At 35.6% G+C, this 17424-nt stretch overlaps 1 protein-coding gene across 1 annotated transcript in view; it reads left to right on the top strand.

The window, feature by feature from the left end:
- The first annotated feature begins 6919 nt into the window (after positions 1-6919).
- AHI1 (Abelson helper integration site 1) overlaps positions 6920-17424 on the top strand; it is a 97126-nt gene continuing 86621 nt past the window's right edge. Inside the window, exons 1-3 of the mRNA XM_069487742.1 lie at positions 6920-7016; positions 9571-9634; positions 11116-11240. Of these exons, the coding sequence (XP_069343843.1) occupies positions 9625-9634; positions 11116-11240 (135 nt within the window). The 5' untranslated portion in view covers positions 6920-7016; positions 9571-9624. The remainder of the gene's footprint in view (positions 7017-9570; positions 9635-11115; positions 11241-17424) is intronic.

The raw sequence follows: 17424 nt of genomic DNA, 5'->3' as shown, positions 1-17424 counted from the left end.
AGAAAATATAATCAGTGAATACATACAAAATAGCACCAAAATACAAAAAATATTGAGGAATACATTTAATTATATGAAAGACTTATAGGAAAGCTCTCTTATTTTAAAAAACCTTCCATGTTACCTTTTGGCATTTTTATATATATTGCTAAAGAAACTTTGGAATAGAAATGGCATAATAAGAAGCTATTAAAATGAATAGGGTAGATGTATGCTACTGACATAAAAATTCTTCAGGGATAATAATAAATGATAAAAGACAAATATAAGATGACAGGACAAAATCTATAGTATGAAGTTTTCTTTATAATTTAGTATATGTATGAAAGATAGTCTGGAAGAATGTATAAATGACTATGATCAAGGATTAACATATAAATGACTTTTAATTTCTACATTATAAACATCTGGATGATTGTTTGAATTTTTACCATGAGCACATATGAACATTATTAACAAAGTTAGAATTTTTAAGAAATTTATATGGCATATATATAGTAGTCCCCCTTATCCTCAAGAGATATGTTCCAAGACCCCTAGTGGATGCCTAAAATCATGGCTAGTACTGAACCCTATATACACTATTTTTATTCTCATACATACATACCTATGATAAACTTTAATTTATAAATTAGGCACAATAAGAGATTAACAATTATAACTAAAAATAAAACAGAACAATTATAAAAATATACTGTAATAAAAGGTATGTGAATGTAGTCTCTCTGTCTCTGTCTCTCTGCCAAAAAACTATAATGTTTCAATACTGCGGTTGACCTTAGGTAAGTGAAACCATGGAAATCCAAACTGCATATAACAGGGGGCTGCTGTAATACTATGGAAATGTAATTATAACACAATGTTAATTCAAGAGAGCAGAAATAAATATTTTACATACAACATTACCAACATTAAAGTATGTATGGAAAACAGACTAAAAAGAAATTGGTCAAAAAGTTAATTGAAATTCTCTTTGGGTAGTGGTATTGAATACTTTTTCCTTTTTCTCATGGTTGCAAATATTTCAAATTCTCCATAATATATCTATTCTCACTTTTATTTTTCCTGTTCATAAAATTTCCAAACACACAAATAAAAGTAGTAATAAAATATCAGGTACCTATTACGCATCTACAATAATCACCAAAATTTAGAGATACATGTGTTATCTTTCCCCACTTTTTTTTTAATCTGGAGTATTTCAAAGTACATTTCAGACACCTTGTCAGTCTAATCTATGCACTTAAGTCATATTTTTACATATCCAGAATACCATTATTTCACCTAAGGAAATTAATAAAAATTCCTTAATATCATCTAATACTTCACTCATAATGAAAAATCTCTGATTATCTAAAACATGTCTTTATACAGTTGGTTGTTTGAATCAGAATTCAAGCAAGGCCCATTCATTGCATCAGTTATGGCTCCAGAACCATACTCCAGTAGTAGTGAGTGCTAATGGGCTGAGTTGTACCCCAACCCCAAATTCATATGCTGAATTTCTAATCCCCAGTATCTCAGAATGTGACTGTATTTGAAGATAGGGTCTCAAATAGGTAATTAGGTTAAAACGAGATCTTTAGTGTGGGCAAATATTACTGTGTCCTTATAAGAAGAAACTAAGACAGAGGTACAGAGAGAAGACCATGAAAAGACATAGGGGGAAGATAGCCATTTACAAGCCAAGGAGGGAGGCCATAGACGAAACCAACCCTACAGACACCTTCGTCTCAGACTTTTAGCCCCCAGATTTGTAAGAAAATAAATTTCTGTTGTTTAAGCCACCCTGTATGTGGTACTTGATTATGGCAGCTCTAGCAAAGTAATACAAGCAGTAAAGCCAGTATCTGTTCTGCTTGGTTAATGCACATCCTGTACGGGGAATTAAATATTTTGTGTATCAGTCACAGTTATGTATTAGTCAATGAATACACTATTCATTATTTGCTAAATGTTCTGAATACCCTAGATCTGTTTTATTTCTGAACAGTTCAATTTTTATATAATTTTTTGAAGGATGGTCAGCCAAGTTTTACTATTATTGCTACACTACCACTCTTAATTGCTTGGCTGCCTAGGACAATAAAGGGACCATAGTCTTTCAATCTTGGGTAATGAGGGCTAAAATGGCTCATTAATATAGTACATATCCAACTATCCATTGGATACAGCCCACTGAAACTAAACATATTTTCCTCCATACCTGCTCCTTCTGACTTTCCATTCTTAATTAGTTAGCCATTCTCCACTCAGTTACCTGAACCAGAAACCTCAGCACCTTTAAAACATTTTTTATAATTTTAAAATAATTATAAATTTACAGAAAAATTGTAAGAATAGTATAAAGAACTTGTGCCTTTGCCCAAATTCCCCAAACTGCTGATATACTACATTTGCTTTATCATTTTCTCTCTATATATAGTATTTATATTTATTTCTATTATTTATATATAGTTTTTTATGAACCACTTGAATTAGTTGCAGAAATGAAGCCTCATTACTTTTAAATACTTCAGTGTGTATTTTCTCAAAACAAAGGTATGTTACCAGAGTATAGTCATCAAAATCAGAAAATTAACAGTGTCAAAATACTATTAATCCAGCGACCCCATATAAATTTTGTCAATTATGTCAATATCTTTCTTGCAAAAGAATCCAATTCCAAACCATGTGTTCCATTTAGTTGTCACGACTCTTAATTCTCTTTCAACCGGAAAAAGTTCTTTAGTTGTTCCTTTGTCTTTCATGACCTTGACATTTGAATTGTGCTCCTCAATTTGGAGGTGTCTGATCTTTCCTCATAATTTGATTCGGATTATGCATTTGGGGCAGGAATATCACAGAAGTATGTTCTAAGCACCTTTTACCAGGTGGCACTCAATGTTGATTTGTATCTCTTCATTGGTGATGGCAAATTTTGATCACCAGTGCCAGATATCTACACTGTCAAATTTTTAACTTTTTCCCTTTGTGATTAGTAAATATATGGTGGGGAGACATTTTGAGACTGTGTAAATATTATGTGTCTCTTAAAATTCTCACCCTCTACTTTTAGCATACATTGACTCTACTTTTAGCATACATTGATGATTCTTGCCTGAATCAGTTTTTACTGATTGTCAAATGGTGATGTTTCTATCTGTAACATTCCTTCTACATTCATTACTTGCATTTTAATGAAAGAAAGAGATTTTATTTATCATCATTTTTCAAAAAATTCATTTATTTCAGTATAGACTCATGTCTTCTGATTATAATTAGTGGATTATAATCTATTAATATTATTATATTGGTGCTCAGATTGACCCAGATGTGCCCAATGGGGGCTCCTTCAAGCTGGCTTCTGTGCCCCTTTGATATATTTCTTCATTCTGTGAGAACCTCCTTACTTTCTGGTGCAACAAGATTTTCCAGGCTCATGCTGTACTTTCCCTGCTCCTAGTCTGGAATCAACCATTTCTCCAACAGGCCATAGTTCCTTTTAGTGAAGAATGGTGGTTAGAAACCAAGATCTAGGTATTACATGCTCATTGCTTCTAGCTTACCATTGCTTCTAGACCCTTTTAACAGGTAGAACTAGGGAAAAAAAATAAGTAGATAGGGATACACACACATAACACACTTTCAGCTACAATTATTTCTATATGTGCTTGAGTGGCCATTGAAAACTGAGTTCATATTGACTTATTCAGTTCTAATCCAGCACCACCACAAAGGATATGGTGGAATTCCTCCTTTCCTAATCTGTAACTCCCTTCACTTTAGTAATAAACCTGGCTCCCATTAGCCTCAATATTATTTCCTTACTCCCTTTCATGCTTACCACTGTAAACTTAAAATAAAATCTTAAGCCCCCTAAAGTGACTGAATGGACCCCCTCTTGGCCAAGGGGACCCCAAAGAAACCTGAAAAACTAAGTTTCTGGCCATGACAAGACGTGAGACACACTTCATTATACTCACTCCCTTTGGTGGTTTAGATGCAACAACTAACCAGCATTAATGTTAAAATAGAGATCGTGGGACTGACAGAACAAACTGTGGCAATAAGATACCAAATGATAAACAAGACCAAAGGCCATGCCAGGCAAGGGTTAAGTCACATCTACAGCCCATCAATTTTGCCTATCAGGTCACTTTAACCCAGCATATTTTGGCCTGCTCTGTGATCAGCAGACTTCCTTAACTTAAACATTCCTTGCTGCTAAATCCACCTAAGACTTATAAGCTCTGCTTCAAGATATCCCACCTTTTCAGGCTGAACCAATGTGTGTGTATCTTCCATGTATTGATTTTTGTCTTTGCCTGTAACTCCTGCCTCCTTGAAATGTATTTTAAAAAGTCATTAATACATTCTGATTGCCTCAGGAACACTTACTCAAGGCTTCCTGGGTTTGTGTTTTCCCCAGGCCATGGTCACTCCTATTGGCTCAAAATAAGCCTCTTTAAATATTTCGCACCACCTCCTCTCTTGGTAAGGGGAAGGGGAAGGAGCTGGCATAATTTTTGATTCCTTATCACTCTCCCATCCAATCACTAAGTCTTGACGTTTCTACCTCTTATCATAAAAAAAATCTCTCAAATTGATCTATTTCTCTCCATTCTGACTGTTGTCATGCCCATACGACCTTTATCTCTTACATGGCTACAGTAACAGTATCTTAACTGGAATTCCTGGATCTAGAATTGCTTTCTTCCCATCCATTCTCCACACTGCAGCCAGAGTTATCTTTGTGAAATTAAAATTTGACAATTTCACCCTACGGTTAAAACCCTTCAATGTTATATCATTGACCTCACAATTCTGCCTGGGTCTCTTTATACCTTGCTTATCTCTTGTCTTATTTCCTCCCAAAGTCCCTAGCCTCATGTTGAAGTTATTTCAGTTCTTGGATTATTCCAAGTTTACTTTTAGTGAACACTATACTTCACCTTCCTCTATCCAGAAAACCTCCCAACCTGGACAACTCTACACATTATTTAGGTCTTTACTTAAATGTCAATTCTGCTATGAAATATTCCCTGATCCTCCACTGCACCTCTGCAAACTATTGTAAAGGTTGAGGCAAGAGATAACAGGTGTACATGCCAGCAAGTCTGATGAATATGTTCTGAAAATAATGCCCAGCTAAGAACAAACAGGGAGAATTATAACCTCTCTTTGTAAATGTGGGTACTTAAATGGCAGTTGTGAGGACAGATGAAAAGTACATAAAACACCTACAGTGCATAGTTCCTAGAAAGAGCTCAATATATGTCATCTATTCATTCAACAAATGTTCATTAAGTGCCAATTATCTCATAGATACAGTGGTAGATGCTGGGGATAGAGAAAATAAATGCCAACAGTGAGAATGTAATTTATAGAATGAGTATCCAAAGTCTAATAGGGTACACAGCAGGAATGTTTGAAGGAGTTAGTCAACCTGCTTAAGATTCAAAGGATGGGCAACATTTGGGCTGAGACACGCAGAAGTAGGAGTGTACCAGGAGGAATTTTCAGGAAGAGGGGACAATATGTGCAAGGATTGAGGCATAAAGGGATATGGATTGTTTTGTGTGGTACACATAATTCAGTACTGCATAAAATTGAAACAAGAAGGTAATGAGACATGAAACTAGTCAGGGAGATAAACCATGGTCTGTCCTAGGGAAAGTAATTAGATTTTCTCTTACAGATCACTTTTGAAGAATTTTCAGCAGGAGAATGGCATTATCAGATTTGCAGTTTTAGTGAGGTCATTCTGGTAGCGATGTGGAGAATGGAACTTAGGAGTCAAAACTGGAGTTACGGGACTGGTAAAGGGTTATCTGCGCAAGTTAAAAAGGAAGAATGGATATGCTTTGGTGTAAGATGCATTTAGGATACGCTACATGTATCTTACTAAAACACTGAGGGGATGGTGGTAGCTCAAAGCAAGACAGAAATCTAGAAGAGGAGCAGGTTTAGAGTGGAAAGCTGAACAGCTCAGTTTGGCACCCATTGGATTAGTAATCTTTATCATTGCCTCCTCACAGGATTTGGAGAAACAGGAGATAGGCTTTGCAAGGCGTGGTGATGCCAATGAGAACGGAAATGCTGGCCTCCACACATAACTCTCTCGCTGTACAAATGAAGCAACAAGTTTTAGTGCGTGGCTACAACTGCAAAAAACGGCTTCCGATTTAAGAGTGCAGGAGTAACGCCTCCCGTATTTTTTCCATCCCTGGTGACTAGGAGTTAAAGATGGCGCCTGTGGCAGAAATTAGAAAAGTAGGAGGGGGCATTAGGTGTAGAAAAAGATGACGTTTTCACTTTTGTTTTCCACACATAGTGAGATAACTCAGCTCTAGGCGAATCGTAGATGATTTCCTTAAGATTTTTTCTGGAGTACAACTCTTCAGTCTCCACACTTAACACCATGTTTTATTTTGTGGGCGCGATCGCGTGGGGGGTGGTGACAGTGTGTTTCTTTGCTTCATTCATTTTCTTATTCTTGGCGAGTTCCGCGACAGCCTTCCCACCTCGTTTTGCCCCCTCAATACCTCCTGGTGCTTGCTACAGTTCTGAGGCGCCTAGCGCATTTTCAGGGGTGAGGGTGGCGATGAACTCAGGCTCTGAGGGGCACCCGCACACCCGCGGTTCCTTCGCGCTCCAGGTAGAGGAGATTCTTACCCTTCCAGAGCAGCGGAGGCGGGAGCCGCCGGAGCGCGCGCCCGGGCCAGCTGAAGGTGCACTGCAACTCCTCCTCGCGCTGAGGCGCCGGCGGCGCGGCGGCTAGGCGGAGGTCCAAGCGGGGAACGCGGGCCGCGTCGGTTGTCATGGGAACGGCGGCGTAGGCAGGCGTTTACGTCAGCGGGCGGCGCGCTGTCCGCACTGCGGCACCGGCGCGCTCTCAGAGCCGGGGTCACTAGCGGCTGGGCTGGCGGCGCGGCCGCCTAATTCCTGGGTCGCCGTGTTTGGGGCAGGGAGCTGATTCGCACCGTGCGGGCTGTCGGCTCGAGCTGGAGAGACAGCTCTGCGCACTTCTCTTTGTGAGTACCTTGCGGGTGCGCTGGTGGCGGCAGCCCGGGCCCGGGCGCTCGGCCCGCCTCGGCCCTATCGGGGGGCGGCGGTGCGGGGGCTGCTCCAGTCCGAGAGTGCGGGGGCAGCTTTGCGCCATCGCAGGTTGAGTGGCCGGGCGCCCCGGGGGGGTGGACGACTTTTGAGCTACCTCTACGTACTTAACTCGCTCTCTTCTCTGGTCTCCTCGTCTCGGGAGTGTTGAGCATGGCGCTCTGACAGTGACTTCAATCTTGCCTTTCCAGCTCCCGACTCTGGTTTAAAAGCTACTAGATCACTGGCGTACTATGTTTATTTCCTTTTAGAGTGTCAACCTGGTGCTGAATCTTGAACCTGTCAAAAAGCTTTCTTAATTACATCTGAGAAAAGGTGATCGATGTTTAACATTTGTAAGAAAAGAGTCAAATTATAATAGTGGGGTCGTTTCGATATGCGTAAAAATTGAAAAAAATCGTAGATTGTTTAGGAATCCTTATAAATGGTTGCGCTGCATTTCAGCATTACTGTGAAAACATCTGTGAAAATATGGCTTTTCTTTATTTTGAGAAAGAGATGCTAACAGTTTTTCCACCTGTTGCGTTAACGATGCTGTTATTGCTTGAGCTTTCAGGAAGACTCTGGGAAAATTTTTGAAAGAATAATTGAAAGAAATTCAAATACCAAAAGTGTTTTTAAACCATATTTAGAAACTTTTTTATGAAGAATAGTATTTATGAATTTAGAATCTTGTTTATGAAAAATCTTGCTTATTTATAAATCTTGTTCATTTGTTAATTGAATTATGTATACAGGGTTTTTGTTTGTCTCTTTTTTTCCTTGTTATAAAATTCAGTAAAGGAGTGAAATATCCAAGCCTCTCAGCTTTTTCTGCCCTTGATCACATATTGGTTGATAATCAGGTGGTCAGGGAAAAATAAAATGAGACGAAACGTAATCCAGTTATTAATAATTTTCCTACAACAGTATCTCTTAGAAGCTCCTGTAAAAGGGATTGTGAGGAAGAAGTTTTAAAATAATGGTATATATAAGATTCTGGGATGTCTTATGTCTGACCTTAATTTTTGCAGATAATGTTACTGCAAATATTAGTCATTAATTCTATAATGTTTTTTACTGTAGTACGTTTAGAGGTGATTATTTCTGTAATGTATTTGCTGTGTTACGATTAAATAATATTAGTGTTTATTCAGTTGTGCATTAAACTATTAAATAATAAATAATGTACATATATAATTTAATCATGTATTGTATTATATAATTATTTACTTATTCTTAATGTAGTAATAGTGGACATAAAGTAATTTTATTGAGCCCTCTGCAATGTGCTGATTACTTTGCTTTTTGATATTTTCTTTTCTTCGTACAGTAAAGTAGGTACCGTTTTAATTTCCCAGGCAAGAAAAAAAACAGAGGCTTAGTGAAGTTAAGAAGCTTGCCCAAGGCCACACATCAGTAAGCGGCAGAATAGGAGCTCAAGCCTGAGATTTTGTCTCTAGAACCATTATTACTACCTTTTTTTTTTTTTTAATGAGGATACGTAGATAAAGAGAGCATAGACCTGGCCCTTGAAAAGCTAGCAGTTTTGTGGGGTTCCCAGAACATTTTACCATAGTGAAAATTCAGGGTTGAAGTAGAGTGAGGTGTGAAGATCAAGGGACTCTGACCTCTAAGGTACCATTTGCATGTAATGTCAAAGGACAATGAGGAGTTTGTATAGAATGACAAAGGAGGAAATGCATTTTTTTGAAGAGAGGGGTGTACCTGTAATGATACAAATGGTGCAGAGGCAAGAGAGTTTGGCACATTTGAAGTCCTGCAGGTAGTTTCGCATGGCTGGAGCACGGAGTGTGTGTAAGTGTGGCAGTCATAAGTTTTATTCTTAAAAATTTATGCACATTGTGTCCTAATGTGGGAATGAATATGTTTGTTTTAGACACATGCCTCCATTTTTAAATAAAATTGGCAATTCAGGAATTTCCATGGTTTTGAGTAGCTCTGACACACAATAATGCATACCTGGGTATTTATTCCAGAAAGATGGTATAAATACTCATGCTAACCTTCTCTGTTACAGCAGAATTTTCAGTGGCAGATACAGAGATATTCATTATCTGTGAGGGCGCCTCCCATAAGCATACTTTACCAATGTAATAGTGCATGCTGTTGGGAAAATCAGTCCCAAGAGCAAGTTGAAATGTTCATTAATTCATTAAAACACTTTAAAAAGTTTGTTAACATACCAAGTTAGATGTTTGCTGCCTTTCAAAATGATTTTTGTTTTTCATTTCAAATATACAAATATTTTACTCAAATATGATGCAGTTTGCTTCATTTGATTTCAGGACCCCAAGCTGATTCAAATGTATTCAAGTCATTTGCATAAGATTGGGATAAGGGAATATAGCTTTATTACTATAAACTTAATGAAGTAGTGGAAGTACAATGGCATAATCTTGCATGGAGAATATTTTAATAATTTTTATTTTGAAGTTCCATATTACAAATAAATCCTCTTTGTTTTAATAGGATCCTGATTAAATCAATGCTTTACATTCTCAATGCTCTCCATAAAGCTGAGATATGCCCACTGGTAAGACTTTTATGAAATTTATGTATAAACTTCACATTTTATGCATTTATTTTTGTTTGGTTTATTTTAAGGGATTCTTTAACAGATTAATGAATAAAGTAGATGTCATTGACCAAATATTACATTTAGAGATATTTATTAGTTTTATATTCAATTTTTTATTTAATGTTAGTGATTAAGGTTAGTATGTATTCAGTGTATGGCAGTTTGGAACTCAACTGGACAAGGTAAATAATGATATAACATATGGTTAATTTTTATTCTTTATCATCAGAATTGGATGTCTTACTCTCCAGCAGGCATTGGAAATCTTTTTCTTAGAAGACCAGCTAGTAAATATTTTAGGCTTGATCTCTGCTACAACTACTCAACTCTTGTCATTAAAGCATGAAAGCAGTCATAATAATTCTTAACCAGATGGGCATGTCTAATTTCAATAAAACTTCATTTACAACACAGGTGTCTGTAGGGCATAATTTGCCAACACTTGCTTTGGGGCATTCATTCATTCAGCATTTATTCATTTAAAACATATTTATTGAGTACCTACTGTATGCCATACCTCATGGTAGTAGCTAAGGATATAGTTATGAACTACAGAGTTTAGTGGGAGAGACAGACAATATTTTTATTTAGATAGATATCAACATAATTGTACAATTTCCACTTGGGTTAAGTGCTATGAAGGAAGACAACAGCCTGCTATGTGAGAAAAAGGAAAATTTAGATGAGGTTGTTGGGAAATGTTCCATTTTAGAGGCAACATTTAAACAGCTTAACATCAGCCAAGTGAGGAGTTAGAGGAAGCTTGCTCCAGGTGGAAGCAGCTTCACGTGGGAAGGAGCTTGCTCTGATGGAGGAGCAGTATGGCTAAAATGTAAGTATCTAGAGGATATCTGTATTGATTTGAAGCTTTAAAGATAGTCAGATCAGGAAGTGCAAAACCTGCAGGGCATTTGAAGGACTTGTTTTATTTTATCCTAACTGGAATGGGAAACTTGCAGAGTCTTAGTAGGGGAATAACATGATTTAATTTATGTTTTAAAGGAGAAAATGACTGTTAATATTGTTGATTGCTGATTACAGGCTAGGCAGATTAGCCATTTTTCATGCAAAATGATCTTTGACATAGTTTTATTGTGATTTTACAGATAAGGAAAATGAAGTTTAGAGATGTTAAGTAACTTGTCTAAAGTCACATAACATGTTACAGTGGAAGATGCTATTGTGCATCAGAAGTAAAAAGTTAGCAAAGGAGACTTTAATTTTAGCAGTAGTGGCCAAAAAGGTAAGAGGGATACAGGTGAGTGTGTTGTCACCAAAGTGAAAAGGAAAAGTATTTTAAGATGGAGAGACTGGTTCTAATGTAGCTAGAGAACTCATATAGGTATTTACAAAAGTATATTGCTTAATGTAACAGTAATTCAGGTATGTGTTATAATCGAGTTGTTTAGAAAATGATGTGTCTTTGTCTTTTGTAGTTGAAAGTGAAGCAAAAGCAAAAACCAAAGTTCGCTTTGAAGAATTGCTTAAGATCCACAATGATCTAATATGTGAAAGAAAAAAACTGAAGAAAAAACGTGTCAAATCTAGAGAAAACATCTCAGTGAGTAATTGATCATTTGGTAATTTAGTGACATATATCTGCATAAAATGACATGTTAAAATTCTAAGGAATTTTGGAAATTAAAAACAGTAGATCTATGTCATGGTCAATAACACATGGTAAAATAAAGTTTACGTTAGAATCAACATCACTCTGAGAGTATCGAGTTCAGTCTTGAGTGCTGTTCTACATGAAGAACATAGACACACTGGTGAGAATTACCAGGGATGATGAATAAAGTCAAAATTAGCCATGATGCACATTTTTGAAGAAAATCAAAAATTTTAACTCAGAATTGTGAAGAACTTAGGAAGAAATATCTTTCTTCATTATTCAGTGGCTTGTCTTTATTTAAACTTATTCTATGTGATCCTACCCAGCAGAAACAGGAGAAATCAATGGTCTTGAGGCAATAATTATCCTTTTATGCTTGAGGCACACTTTCAAATGATAGATTTTTGGCAGCACACTTGAAGAGATTAAAAATACAGAACCTAACCTAAAGCAATACTAAACAAATCAGCAACTAACTACAACCTGATTCCCGTGGTATCATAAAGAGTCTGAAATACCATCCACAATTAATGAACTATTCTTTGTACCTATCTCACTACTTCAGTTCTGCTTTTTACTCATTTGATCATAATCTCTCTTGTGTCTTCACACACAAAAAATAACTAAGTTCTTGCATGTCCTGGTAAATGGTACATAGTATTTCTTTAGCAGGAGTTTTATCATGGTTATATATCCTATGTTTAGCTTGTAGCAAGTTTTACCCCTTTATTTTTTCATGATACCCGTTCATTTTACTTTTCTATATGGCAGCCATCAATATAAAGAGTATATATTCTGAAGCAAGGCAGAAATAAGTACCAATGTTGGCCAGAATTCAACCGCATATGTTTAAGGGTTCAAAGTATACCAGGATACTACTGCACACCAATTTAGTACTGAAAGAATTGGACAGGTTAGATCTCACATAGTGAATGCTACCGTAAAATAGAATGTGCTTTTTCTTTTGGCACCAGTACGTAGTATGGTAGGGAATAGTGGAATATGGAGGATGGAACATTGCATATTGGTATATGCCCTTTCATTTACTGGGTTCTTGAGTGCTTTCTATCTTTCAGGCACTGTTCTAAGCACTTTATATGTACATTTACTCATTCAATACAAATAAAAAAATTAATGAGATTTTATTTCTGTAGATGAGGAAACTAGATCATGGACGTTGAATAACTTGCCCAAAGTTACATAGTAAGTGGTAGAACCAGGATTCAAACACTGGCAGTCTGACTGCAGAATCCACTCTCTTAACCACAACTCAGTATTACCTATTTTAATAAAATTTGAAGAGATTGGACCTCTTTGAAACAAGAGCAGAAAGTCCAATGTACAGAACAGGCTGAGATTAAAAAGAAAGCAATCTGAAATAAAATTAAAGAAAGAAAAAAGCCACAATAAGAGAATTAATAATAATGGTAGGTTCATCTTATTTTGTTCCAATTACAAATCAGGCACTGTAATAAGAACTTTATAAATATTATTTCTAATTCTCATATTAATCATGCAGGTGTTGGGACTCTTATTTTGCACATGAGAAATTTTATAAACAAAAAGGTTAAGTAGTTTGCCTGTGTCATACGGTCAAAAATAGGATAAGTGGGATTTAAGACCACAGTCTCTCCAATTTTTAAGTCCATGTTCTTTCTTCAGTTGCTTCCTCAAAACTGTATCTCAGGCATAAAATAGTAGAATTGGCACCATGGAAAAATCTAATCAATGATGTTGGGAGACAAATTTGAGGCACTTTTCATGAGAAGAAATGGCCAAAACTAAAATGAAAGATATAATAAATAATAATGAAATACAGAGATAAAAATAAGTATTCCCAGAAGTGCTAATGGAGTAGAAACAAGAAAAGCATGAAGAAGAAATATTTTTGATATTAAAAAAAGATCTATGAAGAGATGAGTTCGTCTTGCATTCTAGGTAAAATTTATAAGAACTGTATCTAGAAACATTTTGTTTTTATTTTAAGAGAAAAATAAATTTTACAAACATCTAAACAAATAAATCTAGTGCATTTCAGACTTCTCTCTAAAAATAATAGATCCAGAAGACAATGGAAAAATATAGAGTATTGAGGGAAAAATTGTGACACAAGGATTCTAGTCACTTGTCAGTCATTCCTGAGAGCAATAGTAAACAAATGTGAATTAGCAGAGAATATTAACAGTGTTCACTCCCTGGGGGGGGAGGGGGGAACCCCTAAAACTATTAATATTAGAGATGTATCAGTTGAAGAAGTAGTACCATTTCTGGACATGAATCAAAGTTAAGAATTTAGAAATAGAAAATTTATGATGGGAGGATAAAAAGAAGTTTGGTAAAGGGTACAAAAATACAGTTAGATAAAAGGAATAAGTTCTGGTATTGTACAATAGGGAAATTATAGTTAATAATTTATTGTATTATTTCAAAATAGCTAGAAGAGATTTGTAATGTTTCCAACACAAAGAAAAGATAAATGGGGTGATGGGTATCCCAGTTACCCTGATTTGATCATTATATATTATATACAGGTATCAGGATATCAATGTACCCTCAAAATATGTACATCTATTATATATCAATAAAAATTTTTTAAAATTATGACCTGAAAATACTGGATTGGGTTGGATGAGCCTTGAAAGCAGTTAAGTATCTGAAACTTTCTCTATTATATATATCAAAAATAATTCTTGAAGATTTATATTAGATATGTATACATGATAATGTGAGATAACAGAACCAGATTATTTACAAAGATTGAGCAAAGCCTCCTGGCTTGCAAAGGAAGAAAAAGTCATATAACTTACTTTTACCCCAAGGGATAGTCAAAAGTTATTATTTCATCCTAGAGTTTGAAATAAGTAAACAAGTAATATATAGTATATAAAATAGATTATTATACTTTCTAAGTCATCAAAGGTCAGAAAAAAATCAAATGATTTTTTAAAAGGAAGAAAGTAATGAAAAAAGAAATTTAAATAAGAGAAAACTCAGCTATGACTATAAACGTAAATGGTTTAAGCTTCTTATTTTAAAAAGGTTCAAAAACAGATTATTAAAATATCAGGTATTCTGCTTGCAAGATTCATACATCAAACAAAATGACATAAAGTTTAAAAATACAAGTGTGCAAAAAATACAGACAATGAGAGTTCTAAAAAGAAATGTAAGAGCTGTCTCATTTGTGAATATATATTGAAAGGAAAAAGGCCCTAAATAAAAATATAAGCAAATTGAAATTAATGATGTTAAAAGAGTAATCATCTCAGCCAAACAGTTCTCACCCCAAGAACTCAACTATAGCTTAATAATTGGGTATCAGTCAATATTAATAAGATAGTACAAATAAACTTAATAAAAACCTTATGATCTATAAAATAACAAAGTAAAAAGCCATCATATTTTAATTGGAAACAGGACATTAATGGTTTTTTAAAAAGCATTTTGGTGTTCATGTATGAAAAATTATGCACCCTCTGAGGCTCTAGGAAAATGCAGATCCACACATGGATATCTCTGAGAGGGGAGGGGAGCCCATGGACAGGACCCATAAAAGAAGATCTCTTTTCATCGTAATTGTTTAATATTCTTGAAGTTTTGATAAATATAAGGCATGAAACATAAATAATGATATGTTAGCTTCTTTTAAATTAATATTTGTCTATATGTTTTGCATGCCAGGTACTATAGTAAGTGTTTTCATGTATTAACTCACCTGATTCTCACAGGAATCCTATAAAATCAATATAGATTGGAGAACTGAGGCACAGAGGTAAAGAAACTTACTCAGGATCATACAACTAATACTAATGAATACAGGTCCTACTGACTCTACAATTCGTGTTTATGACAACTTGTGCTGTGCTGGCTCCCTGCTATATTGGTATATAGTGTGGGCAAATAGATGACTCTTAGGAATGAACAAATGACCATTATTTTTTTTTTTTTTTTTTTTTTTGAGACAGAGTCTCACTCTGTTGCCCGGGCTAGAGTGAGTGCCCTGGCTTCAGCCTAGCTCACAGCAACCTCAAACTCCTGGGCTCAAGCGATCCTCCTGCCTCAGCCTCCCGAGTAGCTGGGACTACAGGCATGTGCCACCATGCCCGGCTAATTTTTTGTATATATATATTTTAGTTGTCCATATAATTTCTTTCTATTTTTAGTAGAGACGGGGTCTCACTCTTGCTCAGGCTGGTCTCGAACTCCTGACCTCGAGCGATCCACCCGCCTCGGCCTCCCAGAGTGCTAGGATTACAGGCGTGAGCCACCGCGCCCGGCCCAAATGACCATTATTGATCGTTCAAATGCTAATATTAGAAAACCTATGTGAGTCAACTTAAAGGGAACAAGAGAAGTATACAAAAATCAGCCATTATAACTAGAAACAATAAGTTACAACGTATTGGAGAAAAAAATAGAAAAATTAACAGGCAAATATTACATACATAGAAACTACAAAAATCCTGGAAGATCTTTAAAAGTAAATTTTCCTAAAGTAAAGATTCCTGTGGAAACAAATCTGTAAATTTTATCAGAAGATGTTACAGAAGGGTTGCACTTTATGTATACCAGGTGTTTCCAAATTAATTTTTAAGTTTTTGATGGCTCATGCCTGTAATCCTAGCACTCTGGGAGGCCGAGGCAGGAGGATCGCTTGAGCTCAGGAGTTCGAGACCAGCCTGAGCAAGAGGAAGACCCTGTCTCTACTAAAAATGGAAAAATTAGCCAGGTGTGGTGGCGTACACCTATAGTCCCAGCTACTCAGGAGACTGAGGCAGGGGGATTGCTTGAGCCCAGGAGTTTGAGGTTGCTGTGAGCTAGGCTGATGCCACGGCACTCTAGCTGGGGGAACAGAGTGAGACTGTGTCTCAAAAAAAAAAAAAAAAAAAGTTTAGCCCAATTGTAATAATCTCCAGTAGACTTCTTCTTTAGTTGACAAAATTAGACTAAAGTTAAAGAAGAAGAATAAAAAAGGAAGATTAGCTAAAAACATTTTAAAGAATGAGGTGAGTATGGCTTTTCTACATACTTCAAGATGGTATAAATATAATTCAAAAATAGTATTGATATGGTTGCTTTAGCTTTTGAGGAAAAAGATCATTTAGAGTCTCATTTTATCTCACTCTAAATTACACAGACAGCTCAAAAAGTTAAATGTGAAAATCTAAATTAATAGGCAAATACTTAAATCAGAAAATAAAAATGGCTGGCTGGTTTAATCTTCCAGTGTGGAGAGATATTCTGGTCTTAAAAGGGATAATAGACATCTCAAATAAAGAGAATATTCTCTGCCTGCACACAGAAGACTCAGTAAACATTTGTTAAATGAATAAATTTGATGTACAAGATAGTTTCTTTGTCAAAAATAAATGCAACGAAAAGCCAATTCACTGAGAAAAATATGCAATATTTTTATGGACATAGAGTTATTCTTACACATAGATAATGATAAGTGGTAATACTCACAGAACATATATATTCTATAATCAGAAGGACTTTGTGAGTGTTTTGTTGTTATCACATTATCCTCTTAATCCTCAGAACAATCTTCTAAGTAAGTTTCATTCCTATTAATATGTAGAAAAAGTAGTATAAATTGATGTTATAAATATTAGGATCCTAAATAGCTAATTGAGCAAAAGCCATGAAAAAAAACCAGTTACAAGATAAAATAACATTAATCAAATGCAGAGGTACTTTAAAAGAGATTAGATTAGAATACTGAGATATTATAGTTTACCAAATAATTATTTAAAAGTTTTTAATAGTAAGGAAGCAAGCAAGGCTTTTTGATACAGTGCCGGTAGAAAGGTAACATAGTATAAGTATATCATTTATAGACAACTCTTTCAGGAAGTTTGACTATGAACAAGGGGTATTGTGAAGATGATATTAATTTAATTAGGGTATTTAAAGTTTTCTAGAACACAAATAGACAAGATCAACCTATTTATAATGGGAAGAAAAAAAAGGATGATTTTGTGTGCATGGAAGTTTATAGACTTGGTAGCAGAAAGTTCCAGCATCCCATTCGATGGCTTATATTTGTGAAGCTAAGTCAGAAAGTGGCAACATTGGATGTTAGAGATGAATGAAGAAGGTTTGAAATAGCCACTGTGGAAAAGACAAG

This window comes from Eulemur rufifrons, chromosome 15, assembly GCF_041146395.1.
Source record: "Eulemur rufifrons isolate Redbay chromosome 15, OSU_ERuf_1, whole genome shotgun sequence".
Lineage (NCBI taxonomy): Eukaryota > Metazoa > Chordata > Mammalia > Primates > Lemuridae > Eulemur > Eulemur rufifrons.
Note: the sequence above shows the minus strand (reverse complement) of the source record. Positions and strands in the feature narration are given on the sequence as shown.